At 32.9% G+C, this 20,817-nt stretch overlaps 3 protein-coding genes across 3 annotated transcripts; 1 reads left to right on the top strand and 2 right to left on the bottom strand.

Moving 5' to 3' along the window:
* Positions 1–1,885: 1,885 nt before the first annotated feature.
* Positions 1,886–7,401, bottom strand: LOC125060765 (sperm flagellar protein 2-like). Its single transcript, XM_047665818.1, has 2 exons — positions 4,054–7,401; positions 1,886–3,980 (listed from the first exon to the last, which is right to left on the bottom strand). Exons 1-2 carry the CDS (start codon positions 7,362–7,364, stop codon positions 1,946–1,948), a joined length of 5,346 nt encoding a protein of 1,781 aa, XP_047521774.1. The 5' UTR covers positions 7,365–7,401; the 3' UTR covers positions 1,886–1,945.
* Positions 7,402–7,657: 256 nt separating this feature from the next.
* Positions 7,658–9,438, top strand: LOC125060767. The gene is made up of 2 exons (XM_047665820.1): positions 7,658–7,796; positions 7,878–9,438. Exons 1-2 carry the CDS (start codon positions 7,770–7,772, stop codon positions 8,343–8,345), a joined length of 495 nt encoding a protein of 164 aa, XP_047521776.1. The 5' UTR covers positions 7,658–7,769; the 3' UTR covers positions 8,346–9,438.
* Positions 9,439–9,671: 233 nt separating this feature from the next.
* LOC125060766 (PAT complex subunit CCDC47) lies at positions 9,672–20,286 on the bottom strand. Its single transcript, XM_047665819.1, has 11 exons — positions 20,118–20,286; positions 19,061–19,207; positions 18,595–18,695; positions 17,985–18,089; positions 16,683–16,857; positions 15,932–16,065; positions 13,759–13,917; positions 11,611–11,801; positions 10,743–10,896; positions 10,351–10,485; positions 9,672–9,890 (listed from the first exon to the last, which is right to left on the bottom strand). The coding sequence occupies exons 2-11, from the start codon at positions 19,200–19,202 to the stop codon at positions 9,786–9,788; spliced, it is 1,401 nt and encodes a 466-aa protein (XP_047521775.1). The 5' UTR covers positions 19,203–19,207; positions 20,118–20,286; the 3' UTR covers positions 9,672–9,785.
* Positions 20,287–20,817: the final 531 nt, after the last annotated feature.

Here is a 20,817-nt window from a genome sequence, read left to right as displayed (position 1 = left end):
CTACATGAATGTTATTGTTTATACATCTACATCCTGTAAACAAATGGATATCCCTTCGTAACATAACGATTTTCTAGTTTCGTAACGCGATATTATCTGTAACTCACTCTCGGCATTTGACGTGGCTAGGTTTTCCGTGGTCCGTGTTCACGCAAATTTAGTTGTAAATAACATAATAACGACTTCTGCGCATCTAATGACAGAGGCCTCAGTGGCGTAACAATAGGGTGACAGGGCTGGCAAAATGCCACGGGCCCCCGACCCAAGAGGGCCCTTGACGGAGAGATATTATGTTCTATGGATGAACGTGAAGTCTCCATTACGCATTGGGCTAGCGTGGGGATTACAGACCAATCCCTCTCGCCTAAGAGAGAAGGCCTATGGCCATTAGTGGGACATATACAATGTGTAATTGAGTACGCTGAAAATCTCGAAGTTTATTAAAATTAAACTGAGTAGGGATGATTTTTACTGATAGGGCCCTATCAAAAGAATTGCCACGAAAGAAGGTTTACCACGGGCCCCAGATGGTATAGTTACGCCACTGAGAGGCCTAATTATTAGTCAAATTCTTTATGATGAATTCGAACGGAATTCGACGGAAAGCCAAGAAGCATTTTAGATAAAGGCCGGCAGCAGAACTCTGATGAGCGTCCAGATTTTGTACTTACCTCAGCTATAAAACCTTTTGGTTTTTTGTCTATAGTGATACTAAAAACAGTTGAGCGAGGTACTCTTTATACTGGACAAACTAATGTACTAATACTTTTAGCTTATACTATGCAATAGAAGAATAAGAAGAGACAACCTTCCGGGATTCTGAAAAGGTATTACACGTGGCCATGAGTTGCTTTAATATCTTTCCTAGCTAGCTATAATTCTTTCTTTAAAACCTTTTCAGAATCCATATTAAATGCGCCAAAACTTGTAATACAGGGTCACTTTTCGGTAGAGTAATTTTTTTTCACAGTGGGGTCCGGAATAAACAAAAAGTTTTGATTTGAAAAAAAATTATATCGTATAACTTAATATTATCTTCAATACACTCAATAAACAACTATAAATAGTATGTCTAACGCAAGAACTCATCAGTACCAATCTAGTGGATATTATGAGAAACATACAGGATGTAGATATTTTCGAATTTTAAGAAGAATTAGTAAAAAAAAGTCAATTTTCATATAAAAACCAAAATAAATCATAACTCTGCAGGGGTTGACCTTAGAGACCTCCCGTAGAACAATTTTTTGCCGCTGATGACCTCATCTATCCCCTATTTGCGTTTGATCCACGACTTTTTGGCCATCCTGTATATAACCATAATAATAAGTTTACTATAGCTCTTCCTTTTAAGTAAAACAATTACCGCAACAATGATTATAGAAATCTTAGACAGACTCAAAACAATGCAATGGATTTTATCCGTAGCTTATTACAATAGCGGTAATTAAGCTGTAATTTGTAACCTACTTAGTCTTGTTTATACAGTAATTAAGAATTTGCGTTTAGGTTAATTTTCGTTGTTAATTGAATAACAATACGTTATACGGTTATTACTAACTTCATAGACTATATAGAATAGTGTGTATGATCCGATGACAATAGAGTTGGTACCTGGCGAAATAATAATTGTTTCATAATGAAAGGCTTATGAGTCATTTTATAAGCTTATCAATTACTACCCATATATTATCTACATACCATAGATACCTTAGGTTTATTTAATGGGAAATGCGACTTTATTTATATTATTTACGCCCCAACTACTTTAATAATTGCATTGCTGTTAGCTGATAATGTAGCTTTCTTTCCAAGGCCAACCTCCAGTAATGGCATGTAATTAAAATAAAAGACAATTCCAAAATTAATATTCTGTAATAGTGAAACTAATAGTTAAAACTCAAAAATAGTATAAGCAATTGTTTGTAAAAAAAATTAATTGTTGTTAGACAATAATCTTTTGAATTACTTCATCAAGATTAAAAGCAGTGAATTTGTGGGTTTTGTGCAGGATTTTACACACATCCGGATCGTTTACTAACTTTGCTATGTAAATACTTTTATTATCTGTATCTACTTCTAGCCGAGACATAGCGACTTTTACCTGTTCAATATAGGGTGTGACCCTCTGCTCAGGTAGCAAGTCAAAGTGCCATGGAAGACATATCTTCAATACGTTCCATATAACTTCTTGACTAACCGCGTATACCAAGTTAGGATCTGGTTGAATTTCAACCTTTTCTTCTTCAACAACTTCTTCCTTTTCTGGCGGTTTCTCCTCCACAACCTCAACTTCTTCCTCACAAGGCCTACATATAAATGTTGTCTTTACGTCGGTTGCCGATTGTGCCATTTTTACTTGGCTTTTCAGCGTTTTAGGCAAACGGGCACTCATTGTACTTTCGATTTTCTTAGCTTTAGATCCAGACCCCTTAACTTTTTTACCTTTTTTGTCTTCATTAGGTGGAGGAGAATACTCCAGCTCTATCAATGTTGTACCTTCACACGTATTGACCACATTTGTTACCAGTGTTTCCATAAATTGCGTTGTACACTTCAGAGCGCACGCTAGACATGCATCTTTGTACTTTTTATCTCTTATTAGCTTACAGATTACTTCCTCACAGTCGTCTAATGAGTAACAAATTCTTTTACCCACTGACATAGAAAGTGCTGTGGCGAACCCTTCGATAGGGTTAGCATTTTTCGATACTCCTAACAGGAAAGCAGAATAGTTCATCACGTCCTCGTCGGTCTCATAAAGTTCAAACAGAAAGTGCTTTATTAGATTATTGCGTAACTTTGTACGACTGTCATTTTGGTCATCATCTGAGTCAAACCAAAATCTCTGACTAACAAAATAATTTCTCTTAATTAATTCTGTTGAATTATAGTCTTCGCAACGGAATTTTTTTCGTAAAATTAATAGTTCATCAGTGCTTGGAAATCCTATGTTTAGACAGTAGATGAGGAAATCTCTCCAATCAATATACGTGGTCTCACCAAACATCAGAAATACCAGTTTTGGTACTTGCTCAGGGTCGATATGTCTCCAGGTCTGAGGAAACATGGGTCCCTCACAGCTCTCTTTTCCAAATATAATGAAATCTTGCAAAACGTAAATAAAGGCTTGCTGTAGAGCAATTCCTTTTGGTGCAACGATTTTAAACATGCCTCGTAATCTACTTAGCTGTGTTATTTTAAATTGGGTCTCGATCTTCAAATCTCTTGGAGATCTTTCAGAATCACCAATAGATACCTCGGGAGGGAAATGTAAAAGATTCGGATCAATGATAAATACATCATCTTCTAGAATTAATCTGTCAGGGATTCTTTTTCCAGCTTCTACTGCCATTTGTAGGAACTTACATAAACGATCGACTGATTTAATTTCATTTAAGTAATAATTATTTATATCCTGTTGTACATCCGTAAAAGCTTTATAAATATTATCATTGAATAATTTCATGTCCCTAAAACACTTGTATTGCAACGCAAGAATGCGTAAATTTGCTCTAAACATTTCCCCGTTGATTGCCATTGTCCATTCATCAATACACTTAAGAGCATTTTGTTTAAAAACTTCTTCTTCGTTTATAGACTCTGTTGAAGTATTTTCATCTTTCTTTTTTGCAACTGGTACAATTTTAGCAATTTCACTGTATTCGCGACTAATAAGAGATCTATATGAATCATTTGTGTCCTTTATCACTTTTAACGCGAATTTCACGTTATTTTCTATAAATAGGTTAAAGGGATTATTGCTATAATCAATTTCAATATTTCTTAATTGCAAGTCTTGAAATGTATTTTTTAACTGACGAAAAACTTTGTCTTCTCCCCCTTTTTTGCTCCCTGAAGTTTCATCTGTTTCTCTCATTATCTTTGATAGTTCTTTGGATGTGAGACGGTCAGTAGGAGGCAATCGTTTTAACATTGCATAGTAAAAGTCATGGAACGATTGAAACGTTAAAATAGATCTGAGAACAATTAAGCATACAATCAATAAGGCCAGGTTAATAATAAGCTTATACTTAATAACTATGGACTTACCTATTTATTTCTGTTTGCATACATGATATGTAAGTGTTCACCATTGTAGTGAGCTCCTCTAATGTCCAGTTTTCACATATAAGAGCCTGTCTTTGCCTTTCAGCAAATAATTTTCTTTCATCACATATTTGATTTAATTTAATTTGCAGTTCTTTAACTCTACAATGCCATTCATTTTTCGTCAAATTAACGTCGCGCCAATCATTTTCAAAATTATTGTATTCTATTTGAAAAGCACAAACCAAGTCCTGTTTTCCAGATGGTAAGGTTATTATTTGTTGCATTTTATCTTTAATAAACCTTATATAAGGCACTAAACAATTCATTTGAAGACGAATTGCCAAAAATAATTGCAGTAAATCGTGTATGTAAACCTTTTCTATCTCCTCCCAACACGTTGCCAAGGCAACGCCTATACCTTCTGCAATTGGTATTTCTCCATAAACCCAATCTTCCTCACCAGCAGCGATTTTAATTTCTTCAAAACTTACAGTAGTCTTTGTTAATATTTCACTCTCTTCGTGAACACTTTGAAGAGATATAATTTTATCATCATCCATATTAAGTTTTGATTCTGGTGCTTTGACAACTTGTAATTCACTCGGAATAGAGGTTTTACTAATTTTGGAACCGCGCCGCATTCTATCTTTAGATTTTTCATTCAAGACTTCGGATTTTACAATCTTTGATTTTGTTCGTTTGTCATCCGAGGCGGGAAACTCGAGTGAGCTTAAAACGTTTTCACCAAACAAATTTTCATAGGATTTTAATGGAAGTGTTAAGTCACCGATAATATACTTGCATATTAGAGCTAATTGCTCTTTTTCTATCACTTCATAGTACATACTATAATTAATACCTAACGCAGCATAAAACCTATCAATAAATTCAGAATTATCTTCTGTCAATTCCCACACAACAACTTCTTGAAGAATATCTTCAGTCTCTTTCAATTTCATATAACAAGTAAAATAGCTTTCAAATGGTTTTACCATTCTTTTTTTATGCGGATCTTTAACCAATTTTGATACTCTTATTTCTTTGTAAGGGTCGGTCTCTACCTTACGATGTTTAACTATACTCTCTTCTAAATATATTTCATCTCTATCATCTAGTTCTCCTTCATCAGGAGGTGCATTGCCGGAAAAAGTTTCTTCGAGTATTTGTATATCACGATAAGTATTTGGATAGTTTATAATAACAAATCCGTCGATATTTTCTTGATCCTTGATATATTCAACTATCATTGCTGCAATCAAATAATCAGTTAACGAGTCTCCTGAGTACAAGGTATTGTATGTATACTGCCCAAGCTCAGCTGCAAGTGAGAGCTTAATTTCTTCTTCTGGTATTGTTTTAGGTGTTTGTGTTTGTTTAACATTCGCAGGTATAGGTCCCGAGATAACAGACATTATTGCTTCAGTACTTTTCGTTACAATATCATCTTCAGCTTTTAATAATTTAAGTATCTCTTTACTTTCTTCCTCTTGGGCTACTGCAATAAACTTATCGAAAGATAAGTCGATATCTGTACAACCAATCATTTCTGTTTTAAATTTTCGCAGGCAAAAATTGATCGCGGCTTCCAGTCTGACAACATGGATACGTCGTGAGTTAAGAAGGGTCTGCATAGCAAGTGTGATTGATCTGTCTGGAATACCACACAAGATAGCTTTAGTAGAAAATTCTGGCAAGTTTGCAGGTGGTCTTTGAGGGGGATATGGATATTTTATGTCAAGCAAAGTATATACTAAATGTCCAAGTATACGTGTTCCTAAAACTTCGTATTTCTTTTCTTCGGATTCTGATTCATAGTTTGGAATAAGGTTATGTAGTGTCCAAGGATGTAAATAATTGTGGTATTGTGTAAATTCACTATCATTTAAAGCCTCTTGTCGATCAAGTTCAAGTCTAACAATTTCTTCTTCTTCTGGTATTACCTCTTCTTCTAGCGACGGTTGATTAAGGATATCTTCCATTGGATCCACAATATCAAAAATTGGTTGCCGTTTATAATATAACGCTTTCCATTCCTGTATAAAATGATCCGGTATATCGTCTTCAAGTAATCGCCTAAAATAAGCAAACTTGGTAGCATAATCTACAATAGATAAAACGGTTTCATAACATATCTCATAGTAATGTTGTCTTTTACGTTTAATTTTTTCGGCGTATAACTTTTTATGGAGCATATTTTGTCTCTGCTTTTCAAAATCTATTTCTACCAAACCCATATTAATTTCTTCTTTAACGTTATCAAGAAACTGATTAAATTGCATTGTTCTTTGTTCAACGAATTCTGAATCTCCAATTATTCTATTTTTCGCCAAGTTTCGAGCTTGTTGGCGCGTTTCCATTATTTGTGTACCCATTTGCTTTTCGAACTGCGATAGTTTCATCACTTTCTTTGCAAATTGTGTATCTAATTTAGATTCCTCTTCAGCTACTGACATATCCCATAAAGAATTACTAATGACGTTTCTTAACTGTTTTTGAAATTCTTCCGAATCAGATTTTTTGTGAATTTTTGTATGTAAGTTATCCATATAATTATTTGCCCAATCCGTATTTACTAGAGATTTCTTCCTTTCAACGTATCGATTGTCTAATTCAAGTAACTGCTCATACGTTAAGTTCTGAAATTTACATGGATGTCTGAGACTAAACTTTTCCATATCTTTTTTATCTTTCGTTGAAATGGATTTTGGTCGTGCATACTTTTGTTGAGCCGAAAACTCTTTGTCTTTCATACTTTGTATCATTCTTGAGTACTTGTGTTTGATAAATTCGTATGTATCTTTGGCTTCCTTTTCTTTTTTCCTTTGCCATTCTATAAATAATTTCTCATTCAATAGTGGTCTAGACAAATCATCGACAAATGGTTCTTTCTCTTCAGCAACTTTGTCAACTTTAAATCTATGATCAATTTTCTCTACCAACTGTGAAACCATCTTTCGTTCTCGCCTTATGAAATCTGTGCGATCCTTTTTATCCAAGTGTAGGAACAGTTGATAAAATAGACGTAGCAGCGTGGAGCCTCTACCTTCCATAATATTACTTACATCGGCGTCCGTTAAACTCAATTCGATATCTTGTAGCCATTCTCTCAGAAGCCTCCAGTTATTTTTTATATCATCCATGTAGTCACTCGCCCGTATATAATATAACTTGTCATCATTAATGACATAGTAGCTTCGAAGGACGCAAGCAATAATATGACCATTTTTCATTTTATCGCCAAATTCTTCAGCCTCCCATTTTATGGGCCGCTGTAAACGTTGTGTTAGCCACTCCTTTAGAACCTCGGCCATATCAATATATAATATAATTAGCAATTAAATATTTAGTAAGATAAGAATTTCGTAGAATTTTTAACATGTCAATTTATTGTCAAATAACAACATTTTTTATACTTATAAACAATTTGGGGCATAAATATTTTACCATGCTTCTGTTTTTAGCATTAGCAAATTGGAGCAGTAAAGTTAAAATATATATAATATTAATAATAATATGCTTCGTACATAATTCTCATTATTGTTTTGGTCTTTAAGATAAGTTTTTCATAATTAGCTAAAAAACATAGTCTATGACTTGTCTACATTTGGATCAACCTGAATGTTAGTTGTCATTGATTATTATGACTTTTTTGTGATGTTTATTTTCACACGGTATCTATATCTTCAATAATATTTATAAAATTTCCTCTAATCATAATGAAATGCAACGAAAATGATAAAAGCGTACGTATTATTTATTATTACTAAAATCAGTTGGCAAAAAATAATAAGACTACATTCGTACGTATTCTGCGTTATTTCCAGAGACCTCGCAATCACATGAATGTGGACAATTTGGATAAAGCTCTACACGATTTAGGAATGCTCAGTGCTATAACAGAGGCGCGCCGTGAGTATCTGAAAGAATCCAAATCTAATTTCAGTGTGATGCGTTTAAACACGCGATATGTATCGAACGTCACTGTTGGCTATTGCATGAAAAGAAGTGCTAACAAAAGTAGAATGTGTCCCTATGTCTTACCAGTCCGACATAGGACGAAGAGTGAGAACTCTGACGCTGTCGGTAGTGATATACATGATGGCTGTGACTTCAAATACAGTATATTAGAGCCATCAACTAGTAGTGCTAGAGAAAACTTTGATAAAAGTACAAAAAGATGTCAATCACTTGAGAATCTCAATCTGATAATAGACCCACCCCCAAAGCCTGAAATATCACCAGATATGGATTGTATGTCTACAAGGATCCAGAAGTTACAAGTTGATGAATGACATTGATATTTGTGGTATGGTTGGATGTATGGTAGCTTTAGATTAGATGTGTAACTTATGTGTCCATTTACCATTTGATATGAGTGCGTTTATGAGACTTTTGTTCCTAAGGCTTGTTGTATTTTTTGTTAAAAATTATGATTGTCAGACTACTTATGTTTTTGTAGGTCACTATTTAGATAAAAATAAAAGATTCTGAGTGTGATTATAACCTAATTTTAACTTAGAAATAACTTAAATCAATGATTAGCTAACCCTTTGATATATTATTTATACTAAAAGTCAGTGGCTCTTCATGGAGATGCTGTCACAATGATGGACAATTGTTCTCAAATGGCTGGTCATCCAATATATACATTTTTATATAACATTCAAATCTTAGAAAAATATTTCTGTATGAAAATTTCGCTTCATTAGGCTTCCCAGTTTATTTTAAGTGTAGTTTACTTTAAGTAAAATACAAATGTTTATTAATCTGTATAAAAATATTTTAGATATATTTTTCATCATAAAACAATTTATTTATGCATGAACATATTAACACAATTTTTGTATTTTAAAACAAAAATGATATTAAAATCCTACATTAAAAGGTAATGCCAAGCCGAATAAGTTTTACAAGGGAGGTAAAACAAATGGCATTATGATATTTGATTTCAGAAAATATTTTATTATTTCATACATAATCATTGTTTTAGATAAATAAGATTTAATGTTAGATTAATGGTACAGCTACATGCCTTATACATTAACACATATAAAACGGTCATCTTTTAATGTAATTTAATAAAACTTGATGAACTTTTTTATTCAAGTTATTCAACTTAAAATCTTTGACTATCTGTGTGAAGTTTCAAATATGCAATTTCTGAGCACCAATGATTTTTGTATATAGATAAAAGCATTTGAAACATTAAATTTATTATGTTATAATGCATGTAGCAATTAGCCATAAGAGATCTCACATCACAAAATATAAAGTATTGTGTTATTTATTTAGTGAGAAATGTCACTTAGATGTGCGACTAATGGTTGTTAACATTTTGTTTAGTTTCTTTGAAAATATTTGAAATAAATATTGCCTTTAGGTGTACATGCCATTGTTTTTTCATGACTCACCAGTGTATGTAATTTTTTTAGATTTCATTTATTTAATTTTCAATTTTATAATAACTACAGTATGAACTTCTATTGCAAATGTACAGTTTGACATGACTACAAGCAGTTTTCTGTTGGTATTCTTATCTTGTTGCCTACTTTTAACAATTTGACATGGATTAACTTAACATGGGATTCTCAAGCTCTGCAATAATTTGAAACAAAATATATGTTGTAATTAAATCATTTATTCGCTCTGACTGAGTATGAATTAACACTTATAAATTAACAAAATTAGTGTAAATAATTATTGCATTTTAATTGCTTTGAGGTAAGGTAAAGTTACATTGCTTTCACTTTAAGCTGTTTCATTTTTGGAGCTTTACGTTTCTGTTGACGTTTTTGTTCTTTGAGCTCCCAACGACGCTGCTTTTCTGGGTCGTCCTCCTGTAACAATGTATTATCGCTCATGACATACATACATACATATATAGTAATTTAGATAGCCCTTTAATAAAATTCGAATCTATTGAATTGTAAGATCTAAGCCAATCACGATTTTATTCTTTCATTATATTAGGGAGCTTTCAAGTGTTACGTAACGAATTTGGAGGGGGAGATCCTTTTACAAAACGTTACGATGCGGGTCGGGGATTGAATTACGCGTTTTTGTTAATATTATTATCGACTTTCCACCACATAATCGTAACTTTTAGGTATAAAGAGTCACTAGGTGGTCACGAAACGTTATACTTGGGTACAGAAAAACGTTACGGCGCGTTACATGGGGGGGGGGGTCAATAATCTCCAAAAATTGCGTGACGTAATACTTGAACGTTCCCTTATATAGTTTATTCATGAAAATGATGCCTTATGACAGTGACTATCCCAAGGGTGTTCAACTCACAGCAAGAATCTTCTCTTTTTCCTGCTTTCTCTTTTCTTCTCTCTTCTGTGCAGCAAGCTCTTGTCTGGCCGCGTGTGCGCCACGCATCCACACTTCAGCAGCCTTTTGACGGCGTTTCTCACATTTCACAAGAGCCTGAGCATTAAAAAATATATATTATATATAGAAATAGATATAGATTGTTCACTATAGTGTGATTATTAAAATCACTTATGATAGTAGTATACATTGATTTAGGTCTGGATACCATGATTATTATTTTATTAGATATTAGTTTAACTCTTCATTCTCACTACAAAAAAATCATACATAACATTCTATGTTTATAAATATATATAATAATATAATATATAAATTTTGACTGTTAACAGTAAAATAAATGTATTAAATACCTCCTTGCTAAGTCGTAGCCGTTTAATCTTATCTAACAAGTAGAAGACCAGAAGTAATAATGGCCTGACTTCATCACCACCTCCATCGGGGCCAAGAGTCAGACTGACTAGTACCAGCTTTTCTGTTTCCGGAGGTTTGGTCACTGTTTGTTCCCTGAAAAATTAAATTCAATCATATTTTTTATATATTATCAATGTACAATTTGCGAGCTATTGTGGTAGTATTTATTGAGTGTCCAATATATATGGTGAATATTTTATTATTAGAACCTCTTTTAATCTAGCCGTATTTTATTTAGCCCATTCAGGAAATACTGTCAGGAATATGGTTAAATGTTATTTTCATACAAAAATAATGATAAACATTGTAAAGTTTAGGTTTCCTGGAAAAGCGGTGCCGTTATCTAACGGCCGTAATGTAACGTTGCGTGACGTCACCCATACGTTGTCTATAAATAACATCGGAGTAGGTTTTCTAGAGAACGTTGAGTGTCACCGTAACGTCAAATAGTGGTGCTGTTATTTGCATGACGGCCGTCATAGCGGTGATAAACATTAGTTCAACGTTTTTCGCGTGTAGCGGTGCCCATATAAACTAATACAATGAGTGGAAACGTGACTTGGACGATCGAAAATAATTGTTTTTTTGCATTATGTTAAAAAGTAAAGACGGCCGTTATTAACAACCGTAAAATGACGGCCGTCAGTTAACGGCACCGCTTTTCTAGGAAACCTAAGCTTAACAAATACTTTATTAACTTTACCTGTTTAAAAAACAATTATAATTAATAAATTTAATCCTCATTAAATTACTGTGAAATATGATATTTAAAAGAGTACAATTTAAGGTTATATAAAAAATACTCACTCCACTTGCTTAGGTCCACAGTATTTGTCGGACACGTGTATGTACTGCACGTATTTGTGGTACTGGTGTAAGGCAGCCGTGACACGAGAGTCCAATATACCTCCGGTGGCCTCTGCGCATTCCGACATCACGGACAGGGTTGCGGGAAGACCGTGCTTGTCGCCGGGACGACGCTCCGGGCAGAACATACTCTGGAATTTGTATGGTCGTTGTACATTAAATAGTCCGCGTCCGATATGTATTTATAGTATTAATGAATTTTTGACGTGACAACGTCTAAAGTCGATGAACGACGGCTGCACGGACGTAAAAGCATGACATTGTCCCTTTACGCTCATTGTACGCTTGCGCCGCATCTATTTATTTATTTATACATTCCAAAACATGAAGTCACAAATTTAACACACATACACATCAATTACATTAAAACATAACAAATCTATCAAAGGAAAGAATTAAACAAACAACCACAAAAGAAAAATAAAACAAAAAAGAAATAATAATAATAACTAATAATAATAACTAAAACTAAAAAGATAAAAAATAACAATAACAGAAATAAACAAAACTAAATGAAAACTTAAACCACATTAAGAGCCTGCAAAACAAAGTTACGGTAAGTTGGTAGACTGTTATTACACATCTATGCTGGTAATTAAGTTGTAAGAGCGAGATAGCCTATTCACTGGACCATTAAAAGTAGCAGATAGGGGCCTCATAGCCTAGCGGTCTTATTAAGTAGCAGCTAGGTGAGGGGTACCGGGTTCGATTCCCGGTTCGAGGGCAAGTTTTAATTTAATTTAAATTTGTTCTCGGCCTTTGGGAGGGTTGTGCGGTACCGGGCGAGTGCCTTAAACCGTACATGGAGGACATGGTCGAATTTCTAAAGACACGCACGAATTATAAAAAATCCTATACTTGACGCTGGCTAATGCACAAATCGTGCCAGAGCCATTAAAAAAAAAAGTAGCAGTTAAGCGAGCTGTAGGTACGTATAGAAGGCTTTTAGTTCGAGTACTAGTAACTACTAAAAACTCGAGTACTAAAAACTAGTAAGTAATACTTTCCATTTTAGCATAGGATAGGTTGAGAAGATGTTGCTTAAGATTCTTAGTGAATGTATAAAGTTGAATCGATAGTGAACATTTTGTTTTTAAGAAAGTGGTTGAAGATAAAAGAGCCTCTGAAAGAGAACTTTTTGGATGGCTTAGGTTTGCTTTGTTATGTGGTCGGTATTTGTTTCCCAAAAAGTCTATTAGAGCTGATTTACACAGGGTCAGTAACTGACTACAAATTCGAGGCAAGTCAGTGCTGACCCGAAAAAAACCCTGTGTAAACTGATTTGAAGTCAGTACAGTGGCTTGAAGTCAGCGCTGACTTGAATATTCGGACACGAATATTTTAAGGTCAGTTGGCGCCCCCCGCCACCCGCGCACCCCCGCGCCAGCCACATAAACCCCGTGTAAACAGACAAGTCAGTGCGTGGTTAGTCACTGCCGCTGCGTTGTAGTGTGACCACGTTTTTTTCGCTGGCGATAAAAATGAAGCTTAGAGATCTTCAAATCGCAATTGCTTCAGCAACAAAGCAGAGCCACCAGTTTCGTTTCTATCGTCAATCCATTTTCTTACCCATTGTCGTTTATTTTTAGTTATCTCATTTTCTACCATTTCTATTAACTCATTCAACAGCAAAATTGATAAATTTTTCAACAAATAATTAAATCGTCATTTCAGTTTTTCGCGAATTCATTTTTCCCACTGACTTCACAAACGTGTGCTCATCGTGAGAAACGCACCACTACTACTTACTTCATGTAAACAATTAAAGTCGGTCGCGGCGCCGACATTGGCGCTGCGACTGACTTGTCTACTTACCCTGTGTAAATCAGCCATTATATTGCCATTAAGTGTAGTTGTTAAAATTTTTGTAACATTGTAACAGTGTTGTAGGGCGTTGCGCACCCTCAGTTTTCAGCATCGAAGACGATATGAAATAATTGTTGCAAATAAATGAAATTACCTTAGTAAATAAGAATTAAATAACCGCTTCTTTTACTATCCACCGCCAATAGCCAGTCTCAATAGAAATAAGCCGCCATGGCCGAATATTAAATACCTTAATATAGGAAAAGCCTTAGAGAATCTTACCAAGTCCTGCATCTCCTTGGAAAGTCGAGTGGCGACTTTCTTCTGAGCTATACACAGAACAAATGGATCGCTGTCGTCTTTGCCGAGCTCAACTCGTAACTGAAGTGTGTCCTGAGTGGGACGGACCGCATTCATTAACACATGGACTAGATCTTGACGCTGGAAAAAAAATTAAAGTGAAAAAACCTCTAACACTAATTCTCTAGTCTTTATCCCATAAAAGGGCCAAAATTATGTGGCACTGTACCCGGCACTTTCTCGAATTACTAGTCAAGTAGGTGATTAGAAAGCCGTTTATTATTTCACCGGAAAAAAAACCTGGCCTGACAAATTTAATGTTGAAATCTGTAAAATAAAGTTAGTTTTTAAATACGACTTATTTATTAGCGATATTTTCTAAAGATACTGTTTCCTCGACAGCGACTAAAGCACTAGATCTATAACAAATAATATATATTATTTTTTAATTACGTCAAAATCTGTTATAACGACATCGAAGGGACTACTCATATTTGGTCGTAAAAACCGATAGTCGTAACAGCCGATGAAGTTGTTATTAAGTACTTGATACAATAGAATTCAGCCGGGACCTTTGATTTTGGTCAATATAACCGGTATGTTGTTCTAAACGATGTCGTCGTAAACGGTTTTCACTGTAGTTGTTTGTGTAGCTGTTAGAATTAATTAAATGTGTAGTACACGCGTTAACCAAAGGTACGAAAAAAATTCGCTGGCTTCGCGACCCAAAATGTGTCTCTTTAAAACACAATTTTAATTTCTTTTGAAACAAGATACTGCTGGATCGAATGAGAGAACCTGCTGCCGAATATACTCCTATTTTTCATTCTGTAGAATTCTAACATTTCATAAGTCTTGCTACCAAAAAAGTTTTCCACCGAAAAAAGGACAAATTTCACCCATTGAGGGCAATAAAAACATATCTTTTGTTTTACCAACAAAAAGGTAAATCTAAATATTTACTTACTCAAGTGACCTAATACAAAAATAACAAATATTTCAATATCACGAACAATATATCGAATTAACTTTAATTACATTATTTTATTCTTTAGCTGGCATCACTGTTTTCTAATTCCAAGTTTCGTAAAACATTTTAAAAAAAATGTTATGTTTATTTGTGCGTTTTTTACTGTTTGTGATGAAACGTAATTATCACTCGCCGTTAAACCACTTTTAATGTGGGTGCTCCACATTAAATGCTTTTGTGCATTAAGTGCTCTTAATAAAATGGATACATTCACTAACAAATGAAATGTACTCCGATGTTCAGACTCTTACTGAAATTGAAACATGTGCCCGGCCAAAAAGGTTTGCAGGTCTGGAATGTCAAAAAATTATAGCTGTCAGAATTCTAAGGAATTAAAAATCTGAGTTGGCAGCTAGGTGAGTGGTACCGGGTTCGATTCCCGGTTCGAGGGCAAGTTTTAATTTAATTTAAACTAGCTGACCTGGCTAACTTCGTTCCGCCCTACAACCTTATAATATCGTTGTTACTTTAATTTAACTTATTTTAGGATTTCATTAATGTTAAGTATTACATTAATACAACTCTTTTGCTAATACAGAAATGTTTTATTGCTTGCCATTGAGAAAGAAGAATGGCAGATTAGGCATCTTCTCTCTAGCGTCAATATGGCGATACTGCATGTTAAGCACTTTCTGATATCCAACATCTTTTGATCAGGATCAAAGCATGGTTATGCATCTCCTCATTCACCTCAAGATCGGAATTTCTTGAACTGACACGAATTCGACGTAAAATGATGCGTAGTTTTGTCAACAGATGGCACCATATGGTTTTTGCATTCGTAAAATTTATTTATTTATTTATTGTTATTCGATAACTTATCCGACATTTTATTGCTTATTCTGCTATTCGGGACAAAAACAAATCCAACAAATCAAAAACCATGGCAATCGGTCCAGCCGTTCTCGAGTTATAAGTGTTGTAACAAACACGACATTCTTTTATATATATAGATTTGTTCTCGGCCTTTGGGAGGGTTGTGCGGTACCGGGCGAGTGCCTTATTTCTAAAGACAAGCACGAATTATAAAAAAATCTTATACTTGACGCTGGCTAATGCACAAATCGTGCCAGATTCATAAAAAAAAATCTGAGTATAGACAGGATAGATATAAAACTTATTTACCTTAATCAACTTTAGAGTAAGCAACATCCCCTCACAACACTGCCGCCCACTGCACCACATCGTGAAACAATGCTCTGCATCCCGACTCCACCCGCGCTCTTCACTCCTTGCTACCTCTTCTAATCCAGTCTCACCTAAAAAAATTTTTAAATTATCCTAAGTAAAAGGGACGTTTCTCAATTATTGAAAATTTTGGACTGAATTTTTTCTTCAGTTACTAATTTTTTTAGTTTTTTTGCTTGTACGAATATATATTTACTTTTTATAATATTATTAATTAATAAATTTCACTCTATATTTATCACTTGCATACAACATTAATTGAATAAATAATGGGAAATACTAAGAAAAACCTCAGTGAGAAGAAATGTAGTCTTTGGTTCATGCACCTGCATAGTGGTCACACTAAAAGTCATTTTAGTCACACATTTGTCAATTGTGTGTGTATTTGTATTTTTTTCTATATGTGTATGCCAGTCTTGGTTATTTTTATTTTTTTACTATTACTATGTAAACAATTAGTTATTTAATATACTATTAAATATAATACTAACAATAAATTAAGAAAACTAAGTACTAACACAGCTAAAGTAATGTTATTTAAGGTTGGCAATAAAAGGCTTTTGAATTTGAATTTGAACTATTATTATGTGTAAAATATAATTTTAATTATGTACTAATAGACAAAATTAATATATTTTTTAAATAAACCAAAACATACAAACTGGTTATTTTTTAAACTACAACTTACCAACTAAAGTAAAGTTGTCCTCAAGTAATGGTTTATGTAATTTGAGGAAATTGGCAGCAATTGATGTGTTCTTTGCTCTTCCAATAGCATAGGCCAACGCATATGTCGTAAGGAGACAGCATAATATGCCTTCTAGCCAATAGGCGTCCCAACGGGGGCGAATCACCACTGGTACCTTTAAAGAATTATTTCTTTATGGTGGGTATTTAACGGTGTCTTGGTCTAGGCCAACCGCAATTCAGCGATTTTCGTTCCATTTTTAAAATTAAATATCGTTGCTATGGTAACTCAGATTTAGAAGACTTAGTCTAAGTGTGACTACCATCTAATCCAATATGTTGATGACTTACTTAGCGCCTCTGACCTTCAGATTTAGAATCAATACTTAGTGCTGTAATTTCTGTATGTCAAATATGTTTTTGACATACCTGTCATACATGCAGTCTCGGTGAATACAGTTAAAAATCTACTTAAATTTTTAGTTTTTTACTATTATTGTGATATAATTTGATTTTCAATATAATCAAGGCAACAACAAAAATATATAAAATTGTATAACTTTGAAGTTGCAATTATATATAGTAAATATTGAATGTATGTAATATAGTAAATGTTTCCACAACACCACTATATAAATATAAAATACATTAATAATACATAAGTTCTGATAGTCTTAAAGTCAAAGTCAAAGTCAAATCGTTTATTTCAATTAGACCATCTAAAATGGCACTTTTGAACGTCAAAAAAAAATATAAAGATGATTCTAGTTGCCCCTTCCAAAAGGTAGTTTCGTGTGGAGAAGAATGGGCAAGAAACTCCACACTTACTCTTTTAAAATAGGTTTACAATATTTTGTACTTTTAATAAAACATTTAAATTTTCGTTCATTTAGTTTTAAAATGTCACAAGGTATTTTATTGTAACATTTCACACAGTACCCCATAAATGAATTTTGAACTTTGGCTAATCTGAAAGATGGTTGAGCTATTTTATCTTTATTTCTAGTACTAAAATTATGTCTTTCATTTATTTTACTAAAAAGATGTAGATTCTTTCTTACATACATAATATTTTCATAAATGAATTGGCAAGGTACTGTCATAATATTAATCTTTTTAAATAGTTCCCTGAGAGATTCGCAACGACGTAGATTATAAATGGCTCTGACCGCTCTCTTTTGCAAAATAAAAATGGATTCTATGTCAGCAGCCCGACCCCACAGTAAAATGCCGTAAGACATTATGCTGTGAAAGTAGCTAAAATAGACCAAACGCGCAGTTTCTACATTGGTTAAATTGATACCTTTGATATTGTTATTTTCGGTTGTTCTGATGACTTTGGTGCTGTGTCTTGAAAACCTTCAAATTCTTCCGGATCTTGGAAATGCTCAAATTCATTGTCCTCATCCTGAAATGAGTTATCACAGACTATATGTATTTAAAAAAAAGTAAAATGATCTATTTTATTAATCACAAAAATTATTTTTGTTGTTACATTTATAATATTTTGATTTTGAATTAAATGCGTATATAGTTACATTTACTACCAAAGATCTCAAGTCAAGATCATAGAATAGATGAGACAAATTACTTAGACAAATAAACTCTGCGATTTTTTTTTTCCATCAATGTGTAAACTTTTATACACAGTACAGTAAAAGTTTAATAAATAGCAAGAGAGTACTTTTATAATGCAAATTTTTAGTATTATATGATGGTATTTTAAAGATACCAATATGTGGTCTTTAAATTAAAAGACAAGCATGTTATGTTAGAATAGAACTAGTTATTTATCTAATAAACTTGAGCATAGTCTCGAATAAATAATAATAAAATATCTAACAGCCTGCAGGCTACAAGATTGAACAATTTTACATATTAATTATGTGTAGTATCAAAATATTTCGGGTTACCTCTACAAGCAACTCATCTTCAGGTTCTACATTAGATGGAACTGGCTCTTTTGGTTGTGACTTTGGCTTCACAGGAACATCGTCTTCACCATACTCTTGGTCTAAAAAAGCCATATATAGATATATGTGTCACCGTAAAATTGTAAACACCGTTAGATTGTAATCTATCTCGCGAGATTGTGAACCTCAACGTACTGTTTACAATTTAATGTGTTATTATTCGGTAGATTGTAATCTATCGAAGTGAAACCGACAGTTCACAATCTCGCGAGATAGATTTACAATCTAATAGTGTTTACAATTTTACGGTGACATATGCATTATTCTCTTACTTATTTGTCTTCTATGCTAAACTTATCTTTGAAAATCAAAATAAAACTTGTATACATTAAAAAATTAACTAAGAGACTCAGGCAGAGCTCAGTCTGAATAAACTTAATCTTAATCAAGCATACACAATATTTACCAGTGATAGCTACATCGTCATCATCAGCATCAAATTGCTCAAACTCTGCAAAGTCATCATCTTCTAATGTTGTGTCTTCAAACCCTTGAGTCGCATACACACTACACACCAATAGCACTATGGAGAATAATGCTAACCGCATTTTACCTATAATTTTAAATCATATAAAAATTTTAATTAAATATATTTAAAAATTTAGTATGACTAAGATTCTGGTAATACAACAAAGGCTAAGTAACTGAATATTTAAAATGAAAAAACAAATTTTAACAGAATATTTATTCATAAAAAGCTAATCAAGCAAAAAGCCAAGCCTTTATAGACATTGAAATAGCCTTGGCCAAGATATTCATTAGAATAATTAAAATAATAAATAAACCTTTTGGTATGCCCTATAAATAAAATATTTAACTATTATCACACAACTCTTAAGATAAAACTTTATGGTAACTGTCTTATCAAGAACATTGTTTGAACAGAGATAGTTTGGTTTTACCTTCAAAAAACCTACCACAAACATACAGTCTATAATAATATTTGTAAAAAACAAACTACAAGTTTCACAAAGTGTTGGTACAGTTTATAATATGTGCTAAAGAGAGGTATATTACATTTAGATTTAGTTTTTTTATAATTGGGACTATTTTTTTTACTTGGTAGACATGATTTGAATTTATATTTTCTTAGTATGTTAAAGTGTCTTATAGTCATTGACTGCTTGATTTAGAGGCAATTGGGAATTAAATACTGTTAAATGGATAGAATCACTATATAATAATGATTATTTAAAGAAGCACATTAATACCTTAATGCTATTATGAAAAACTGCACTGACCTTAGCCCAACATTGAATAGTCTATGGTGGCCTAATTTTTCTTTCACTATATATTTTATAGTTTGTAAACAAGCAAAATTATAATATCATATCTTTTAAAGATTGAATATTCTTAAGTACCAAGCGTTTCTAATTAGGGTGAGATTAAAAGATTCCCAAGCAAAAGAAATGGTCAACAACAAAAATTAGAATAATTTGGACAAAAACATTATGTTGTCTTACCTTATTATAGAAGTTCTTCTTATAAAGTATCTTCCGAATAATTTTATTGATTCATTTCATTTATTATCAACACGAAATCTAATTTATTTTTAAATTAAAATTTCGTCTTCTCAATTTACAACTCAGCCCTACAAGTGCAAGTCACACGCTGTAGACAGTTGACATATTATACGAATACGTGACAACTGATAACTCATACAACAAAAATGACAATTATGACGTATTCTAGCAACAAATCTAATCGTGGCGTAAGTGACTATTAAATAATATGAAATAATATTCCGCACTGCGAATATTGAATTATTCGTAAAAAATAATCTAAGTCTAATTTGACCAACATTAATTAAAATGATCTGTCCTAAAACACAAAATGAAATAAAACAGTACTTTATGCAATTAAACTGATTTAGATTTAAACGTTTTATGAAACTTTATAAAAATATAAATTTGTCATTCAAAGATTTACTTAAAAGGTCAACATACCAACTTAACTTAAAAATAGTATGATGTTTTAAAAATAATAAAAGAAACTATTCATAGAACTTGAATTTTAACTATTTTCATGTCACCACTGAAATGAAAAAAACACGACTTTGAAATTTTTTATCTAGTTTTTTTACATCATTATGATTATAATAGTTCATAAAGTTTAATAATTATCCAATTAAGATGGAGCTACCTTTTAATTAGGAAATCCGGT

Source organism: Pieris napi, chromosome 22 (assembly GCF_905475465.1).
Source record: "Pieris napi chromosome 22, ilPieNapi1.2, whole genome shotgun sequence".
Lineage (NCBI taxonomy): Eukaryota > Metazoa > Arthropoda > Insecta > Lepidoptera > Pieridae > Pieris > Pieris napi.
The sequence above is the reverse complement of the archived record's forward strand: the minus strand, read 5'-3'. Positions and strand labels throughout refer to the sequence as shown.

Coding starts and splice junctions, on each gene's coding strand:
- LOC125060766 (XM_047665819.1), bottom strand. CDS start 19,202: ATGCGGTTAGCATTATTCTCCATAGTGCTATTGGTGTGTAGTGTGTAT. Junction 11,802..13,758: donor CCAAGGAGATGCAGGACTTG/GTAAGATTCTCT, acceptor TACAAATTCCAG/AGTATGTTCTGCCCGGAGCG. Junction 9,891..10,350: donor AAAAAGAGAAGATTCTTGCT/GTGAGTTGAACA, acceptor ACATTGTTACAG/GAGGACGACCCAGAAAAGCA.
- LOC125060767 (XM_047665820.1), top strand. CDS start 7,770: ATGAAATGCAACGAAAATGATAAAAGC. Junction 7,797..7,877: donor GCAACGAAAATGATAAAAGC/GTACGTATTATT, acceptor CGTTATTTCCAG/AGACCTCGCAATCACATGAA.
- LOC125060765 (XM_047665818.1), bottom strand. CDS start 7,364: ATGGCCGAGGTTCTAAAGGAGTGGCTAACACAACGTTTACAGCGGCCC. Junction 3,981..4,053: donor ATGCAAACAGAAATAAATAG/GTAAGTCCATAG, acceptor AATTGTTCTCAG/ATCTATTTTAACGTTTCAAT.